This window comes from Chiloscyllium plagiosum, chromosome 19 (assembly GCF_004010195.1).
Source record: "Chiloscyllium plagiosum isolate BGI_BamShark_2017 chromosome 19, ASM401019v2, whole genome shotgun sequence".
Lineage (NCBI taxonomy): Eukaryota > Metazoa > Chordata > Chondrichthyes > Orectolobiformes > Hemiscylliidae > Chiloscyllium > Chiloscyllium plagiosum.
The window spans coordinates 53,589,345-53,597,748 of NC_057728.1; the positions used below are offsets into that span (position 1 = coordinate 53,589,345).

At 39.4% G+C, this 8,404-nt stretch overlaps 1 protein-coding gene across 2 annotated transcripts in view; it reads left to right on the forward strand.

The window, feature by feature from the left end:
* Positions 1 to 3,092: 3,092 nt before the first annotated feature.
* LOC122559404 (epiphycan-like) overlaps positions 3,093 to 8,404 on the forward strand; it is a 42,572-nt gene continuing 37,260 nt past the window's right edge. Inside the window, exons 1-2 of one of the 2 annotated variants that reach the window (XM_043708855.1) lie at positions 3,093 to 3,293; positions 4,538 to 4,753. In XM_043708855.1, the coding sequence (XP_043564790.1) occupies positions 4,547 to 4,753 (207 nt within the window). In that variant the 5' untranslated portion in view covers positions 3,093 to 3,293; positions 4,538 to 4,546. Of the gene's footprint in view, positions 3,294 to 4,277; positions 4,323 to 4,537; positions 4,754 to 8,404 lie in introns of those variants that run through there. The other variant, XM_043708856.1, reaches the window with a different exon arrangement.

The window sequence follows — 8,404 nt, forward strand, 5'->3', positions numbered from 1 at the left end:
GAAATTTCATACCTATGCCAGCTGTCTACTGCTGTAGATTCTCTCAAAACAACAACAGATTTGCTGCCACCTTGATCTGATGGCTTCAAGGCACAGTTTCCATGGTGTGGGAGTGGAATCTCTAACCACCTCCATGGACCAAAAGTGGAAAGTCAGAGTGGCAAAGTGGATATGGGGAGGGAAAACCAAAGCCTAAGGCCTTGGCTTCTGAAGGTATGACTAGCAATGGTGAATCAATGAAAACTGGGGCCGGGCAAGAGGTCTGACTTGGAAGAATGTGGAAATTGTGGAGTATTTTTGTCGATTACAGAGATCATTATCATTGGGCAGCATGGTGGCTCAGTGGTTAGCACTGCAGCCTCAAAGCACCATGGACCCAGGTTCGATTCCAGCCTTAGGCAACTGTCTGTGTGGACTTTGCACATTCTCCCTGTGTCTGCGTGAGTTTCCTCCAGGTGCTCCAGTTTTCTCCCACAGTCCAAAGATGTGCAGGTCAGGTAAATTGGCCATTCTAAATTGCCCATAGTATTAGGTGCATTAGTCAGAGGGGAATGAGTCCGCGTGGGTAACTCTTCGGAGGGTCGGTGTGGACTTGTTGGGCCAAAAGGCCTGTTTCCACACTGTAGGGAATCTAATCTAATCTAATCATTAACAGCTGGTTGTGCTCCCAGGTGAGGAGGGAAGAACTGCTCCTCCTTTTTACACAACCTCGCTCTTAACTGGTTACAACAAGGTTAATATGGAAAGAATTCTTTCCTTCATGGATACCTTTTCCCAGTCCAGATGTATTTATGCTTAAAAAGGAGCCAAATTAATGAGGCTTTCTTGAGTTACAAAGAGATTGCATTTATTAACTAGTAAACATGAAAAAAATAATAAAGTGCAACATACCTAGAGAGATTAGAAACATTTAAAAAGAGATACAAATCAATTACTCAGTTCCAAGAAGAGCAGATAGTGCAAATTTCAGCTATTCAGTTGGATGACAATGGTAATGCTGATACTGGTAGAGAAATAGCTGATTTCAAGATTTTTGTTTCGTAAGTTAGCCAACAGACTTTTGTCCTGCCTCTTTTTCGATGGTGACTTCAGTGGCTTGCAGCAGTGAGAGAGAAGAGCATTTTTTCACCTACAGTGCAGAGGTGCTTAATTGCTGTCCTCAAGCTGTGACCTTCACAGCACACTAGTCCACACCAACACATCAGTCAGTGACACATACAGACGAAAGGTTGCAACTGGCGTTTAACCATTTTCTGTGGCATTTGGCCACAGGAGATCACACTCCAGTTTATTTTGAACTGCATCTCTCCCTTAGGAGTGTTGTTATTCAAAATTGTCTTTGCACTTTTCTTGGTGTGATAGCTTTTGGTTCCTCTCAGGACTGCCAGACAGTCTCTGAGTTTACATCCACAGTCATCTTTTAGCTATATGTCTTCTTTTTTAAAAAAAGCATTCTGTAATTAAAAGTTTCTTTTGCAACTGTATTTCCACAAACCACCCACTGTACCCTTTGGGGTCAATCCTAACAATAACTCCTCTTCATGGTAGACAACCATGCTCAGAATTGTGATTTTATGAACAGTTAACTCTAATGATCTACCTAGATCTTCATTTGGGAGTCCAAATAACACACATACAAAATCTTAGTTGGCATCATTAATCCAGTGACAGCAGCTAAAGAGTAATGATTTAACATTGGACAAATTATAGACCTCTGAAAGTAAACTAATGAAGCTCTTGATTTGACAGTTTAATAATTGCACTATATGTTATATCTTCTCTGTTACCTTGCTGATAGCATTGAGTCATAGAATAAAATCATAGAATCCCATCGAGCCTAGAATTTTACACAGTATTCCAACTCTCTGATATTATGCCGATTCTCCATTAAATTCCAAATTCATGTTCCATATCTATTGCCATGAAATCCAATTTTAAATGGTCTTACCTGTTTATAACATTGCCTTTATTTTCTGAATGCGAATTCTCAATTCAACATGGATAAACAATAACAGATGGATAAGATAGTTCATGATGATTTCTTAATGAAATTGTTCATTATTGGTTAAAATAATCTCTCTGAAACTCCTGGATGCTTACAGCATTGCCTTCTCTTGCATTGCTTTGCCTATTTGTTCTTTACCCCCTCAGCCAGAATATATCATACTTAGAGTACTTCTGCTTCCCTTGCCTTCAAGCACAAAGAAAGGAAGTTTGTTGGAGTTGTCAGCAGGGCTCAGCTAAGTCATTGGGTCATTGTTTCAAGCTCACTTTGTCAAGGGCAGCCTTTGATACCAGTCTCTTCCCTGCTTGGAGCAGCCTGAGATAGAATCCTCTTGTAATAAGTGTTGAGGAGCAGAATATTGGCAGTCCAGCGCATGTCTTGTAAATTTTTGCCCCACTGCGTGCTGTTTTCCTCCCAGAGGCAGGTATTAAAAGAGATGAAAGTAGACAAAGCTGTTACTTTTCCAGGATATCCTCTGAGTGGTGTGTTGGGTAGGGAATGGTGCATGAGGCCAGATTCAAATATGATGGATACCATGGTAAATCTCCCCTGCATCCTCTCTTCCTAATACAGAATCCAGCTGTTATCCAGAATTTTTAAAATCAGAGACCGATTTTCAGCTTAAAGTTAACAGTGAGCTACAACAACATTTGTATGACAAGAACTTTCCTGTCAGTGTTTGAATTAATTTGACATAAGGTGGTTAACATCCAGATAATTTTGGAACGTAACAGCTTACATAAGATAATACAATAATAAAATTTGTGTAAATATCTGAATAAAAGTCGCCTTCATAGGATACGGGGTGTCAGATTGAGGTGGTTGCCTTTTAGTTAAACATATCGGAATGAAGATGAGCAGTCATCAGCTAAATCCCATTTGTTCTGGACAGAAGGGTCAAAGTCAATAAAGTTCCCGTTACACAGCTCTTCCAGCTTTACCACAAAAGGACATGCCTGTGTTACACTGCAGATTCTGGGACAGCTTTTTATTTCATGGAACACAACCCATTTGAGAATCTTACGATGCTGTGTGGCTTTTTGTGCCAGGACACTTGCAGACGTAATACAGTAGTATTAAGTTACGCGAGAGTAAACACTTTGTCCCAAACACCACTCAGGAGCAGCAGCAGCAGCAGCAGCAGCAGCCACATACCAGGTCAACAGCCACCTCATTCAAGGGAAGCTCCTGCATCAGATAAATGAGCCTCCCTCTTGGAGTCCTGAATTCCATCATCACTAATCTACACCTTGTTACTTTGGACCATTTCAGAGGATAGCAGCAGAGGGTGAGTATTTGGTCTTTGGATTTTTTAAAAACATCTAAAGGCATTCATTCTTTGGCTTTCACCAATGTAAAATTACAAGCCAAGCAATTAACTGCTCAAGTGTCAGTCTTATTTAACTGTTCTTGGCATCAAATTCTTCATCATCCTGCATGAAGGACAGCAGTAGTGAATCAGTCCAGATAATTCTTTTTGTATGGCAAATGCAAAACTGAAAGTGATGGCATTTGTTCATTATTAATAAAGTTAATGACTTTAATCGTGCTTGACCATTATAAACTAAATTCTATACAAGGACAAAAGGAAGAACAAAGAGCAAACTGTGTGCCCTTTTAAGCTAACAGGGAGAATGCCAGGAGCTTCATTCAGCCATGTAAAATAAGATCGATATGGAGAACTAAGCAAAGTAACATTGCTTGCCTGTTTTTGAAACTTTAATTATCTCAATTCTCTTTATTTGCAAAAGGGGTTATGTGAGAGACACTAATGCTCCTGTAAAAAACCATGAAGGAAATCACTGATAAGCTTGACCCATTTTATTTACACCAAAAAATAGAAATTATTTTCTGAATCTGAGGTAACCTCAGGTGTTCATTAAATTAAAAGTTGACTTGACTGCAGTCTTTGAGGTGCTAGTTTGACTCCATTTATAGTCCTTGAGCCACATTGAGTATATTGGCTATTAAGAGTCACAAGGCTTCACTGTGGTTTGTCTGTCTCAATATTTTACGTTTTGGCTTCAGAGTTTATGTGAAGAGGCCTGAAAAGGAAACCTATGTGAAAGCCATGGGTTGCACAGCAGTCCTCTGCTCCCAAAGGAATTTCATATAGTCATGACTAGAGAAACACCATACACAGACCTGCTTTCATGCAGAAAATTCTGACTGTAAATAGAAATGCAATGAAAAAAAAGCAGCCAGCCTGCACTGGCTGAGTATAGTTTGCTATGCATGTATACAAGAAGGTGTTATTTGAGATGGAAATAACTTTTTTGAAGAAACAAGCATTTGAATTATATCAGCTTTGTCTGAAGTAGCTTCTTTCCTTCAGTATAATTATATTCTTGCTTTATAAATTGCACAGAATAAGTACTTCATTATGAAAAGATTGTAATTAAGCTACAGCAAAAAAAAAACTGTGATGAAATTTTAGCTGCACAAATTATGAATAGATTTCTTGTAAATTATTGCAATACAGCATTGCCATTCTCTGAAGTATTAATGGAACAATTTATTTATCTCTTCAAGCATTCAAGAATGAAGACCTTTGCCTCTATAGTACTGTTGGGACTTCTAATGCTGGAAATTGTTCTTGCTGCCCCTACAAAAAATGAAGAGAAAGCAAGGAAATTGAAACAGATACAATTATTACCTAATGATTTTTTAGAAGAACACGGTTATGTGAATCAGGATCCAAGAAATTTCTTTGAGTATGAGGATGGGCTGATTATTGACGAACCACTGGTAATGAATGGTTTTATCTTTTCCAAAGACAAATGATCTGTTACATACTTCTGCTTTTAACTCTGCAAAAATTAAGTTCCTATCATTTTGACTATTTAATATTGAGCTTTGTCACAGTGCCAAATATACCTATCCCATTTTTATACTGGCAATGGCTTCTAGGGAATATTATATAGTTTGCACTATGTCGGTGTTGTTTATTAAATTAGCCTTGGTTCCAGTGGTTAGGTATCTGTAAGGAATTGGCGGTTAAAGTTAATGAATCATTCAGTGTTGGAAGCTAGTTTTGACTGAATATATCACCTTTCCTTTGATAATGTCTCAAAATAGAATCTTATTAACTTCTGTGGATCTATTGTTGGAGAATTATGATTTTTTTTCCATTCATGAACATGATGCCATAGAAAAGTAAATACTACAGCATGTGACAGTTCTACTCCTCAGCAATCATTTTATTCTATTCAGCTTGTAGAACAAATGTACCTTTGGACAATTATATGATATAATGCATTAGTCTTTAAAAATAATTCTATTAGAATCTAATTTACTCAGTGTTCTATTTTAGAAACTTTCCCTAATGAACTGAGTAGAGTGCTGAGTTCTGAGCTTGTTGTTCGAACAGTCACTTCAGTTGAATTTTCCCCAAACCTGATTTCAACAGTTTGGTTCTGGAATGTGACCTTTTTGACCAGCATGATGGGCTCAACACTAATGAACCAAAGATGGCAAAGTTTAATTCACTGCCTACAGACAGCTCAGGAATTACAGACAGTTAGACGTTCCTGTTCACAGGCTATCAATTAAGCTCACTAGACTGAACGCCTGCAGTTTCAATCAGTAGGTGGAACAAAGCAAGTTTCCCATTGCCCATGTATCTAAGAAAAATAATTAGAATGAACCTTCCACTTCTAGTAGGTGACTGCATCAGATGTTTGATAAACTTTATAGATTATAGTTGAAAAATATCTTTATGATAAAGTACTTGTTGCTTCCAAGTTGTAAGTTGTTCCAAGTAAAAGAATGTGATATCAAAAGAAGAGTTCATTTGACTGATTTTGAAATGTAGTTACAAAGTACTGTAAACTGTGTAGCAAACCTGGCCAAGATTACACTCTCATTAGCACCAAACCCTAATCCCAAGCCCCACTTCACAGCTCTATATGTTGACTCTTCAACAAATCGTTTAGATGACAAGGACCCCTTACCTTCCAAGTTGGTTGGAACAAATTCCATGCCACTATTCTGAGGTCTTGGTCAATATTGTACCCCACCCACCACCCTACATCAACTTTGAATTATATTATGTTGTCATTAATCTAATTGCAATTTGTGAAAAGCCTAACCTTGAATGGAAGCATCATGAATTATGTCCGAACTGCTTGAATGCAAGAGATGAATTGCAATTTTAGAAACCGGTGTCAAATCTTGAATATTACAATTTGATTCTCTAAAAAAGACTAGTTCTGCCTAAGTTGCAAATCAAAAGCAATTTTATTTTGCTATTAAAGATATATGGACTTAGGAAGAACAATGCATGCTTTCTCCGTTTGTAGCATTTTATCAAAGTACTAACCTGAAGCTCTGACAATGGGAGTTTGAACCCTAGTAACAAAATTGCTTATATTTTAGTTTGTTAAGGACTTATGAAGGTTCTGGGTGGAGAATCATTCAAGAGTGACTGAAGCAGCATTCTTTTCCAGAGAAAAGATGAGATTAGAAAAATCATTGTATGAAATAGCAACTAATTAGAATTTTTGATTAATAAAGACAAATTACTTTTTTGACTGTTGTTCAAAATTCAAATTAATCTATGTCTTTACAGAACCTGGGCACTGCAATTTTAAAAGAAAATTCAGAATCACACTTGTCAGGGGAAGGCAGACTCATTCCCAGATGGAAATAATCAAGAGCACTATAACTCTCCTTTAGAACTGGACTCGATCCATTAACTCTCGAAACTTTAATTCTAGTTTCTCTCTCTTTAGGTGCTGCCAGACCAACTGAGTTTCTCCAGCACTTTCTGTGGAAATCAGTGATGTTTCCATGGTCCTGTTCAGATATGCAGGCCTCTGCTGCAAATGAGCATCCGCATTTAGTGAGGTCAGGAATGCCTGCAGGCATTTAATTTTTATTCTTTCACGGGAATTTGAGTGTTGGAGGCCAGGTCTGAATTACCTGCACATTCTTATCTGCCCTTGTGGAAGTGGTGATGAATCATCTTTAAAAGTAGCACAAGTGACTAGGCCAATCTAACTATTGCTACTTGACATTCAATGGTGTTAGCACTGAATCCCCCACTATCACAACCCTAGAGTTATCATTGACTAGAAACACATCTGGACTCACTACATAAACACAGTGGCTACAAAAGCAAGTCAGAGGCTAGGAGTATTGCAAAGAGTAACTCACTTCCTGACTCCCCAAAGCCTGTTCACCATCTACAAGGCACAAATCAGGAGTGTGATGGAATACTCCCCACTTGCCTGGATGAGTGCAGCTCCAACAACACTCAAAAAGCTTGATATCATCAAGCACAAAGAAGTCTGCTTGATTGGCACTACATCCACACCCTCCACGACCGACGTTCAGTAGCAGCAGTTTGTACCATCTATAAGGTGTATGAAGACATTCATCAAAGATTCTCAGACAACACCTTCTAAACACTCACCATCTTAACATGGAAATACATAATTGTTCCTTCACTATTGCTGGGTCAAACTCCTGGAATTCCCTCCCTAATGGCATTGTGGGTCAACCCACAGCAGGTGGACCGCAGCAGTTCAAGAAGGAAGTTCACCACCGCCTTCTCCAGGACTAGGGATGGGCAATAAATGCTGGCTAGCCAGCGATGTCCACATTCCACAAATGAATTGTAAGAAGTTCAGAGGGCAGTTAAGAATCAACTGTAAGTTGGCCTGAAGTCATCTATAGGTCAGACTGGAGAAGGTTGACAGATATCTTACCTACAAAGATTTTAATGAGGCAAGCAATCTTGCCCTTTCATAGCTTTCATTAATAATAATGGCTTTTCATTTCAGTTTTATTTAGTTAACTAAATTTAGATTCCCTTGCTACCAGTGGAATTTTATCTCCTTGCTTTGGATAGGTTCAGGCTAGCGATGAAAATGTGTTTCTGGAAAAGCGCAGCAGGTCAGGCAGCATCCAGGGAACAGGAGAATCGACGTTTCGGGCATAAGCCCTTCTTCAGGAATGAGGAAAGTTTGTCCAGCAGGCTAAGATAAAAGGTAGGGAGCATGAGGCGGCGCCGATACAGTCATCGATGTACATGGGCACCCGCATGGGCCCCAGCTATGCCTGCCTCTTCGTAGGATATGTGGAACAATCCATCTTCCGCAACTACACTGGCCCCACCCCCCACCTTTTCCTCCGCTACATCAATGACTGTATCGGCGCCGCCTTGTGCTCCCACGAGGAGGTTGAACAGTTCACCCACTTCACCCACACCTTCCACCCCGACCTCAAATTCACCTGGACAGTCTCAGATTCCTCCCTCCCCTTCCCAGACCTTTCTATTTCTATCTCAGGCGACCGAATCAACACAGACATCTACTACAAACCAACCGACTCCCACAGCTACCTGGACTACACCTCCTCCCACCCTGACCCCTGTAAAAACGCCATCCCATTCCC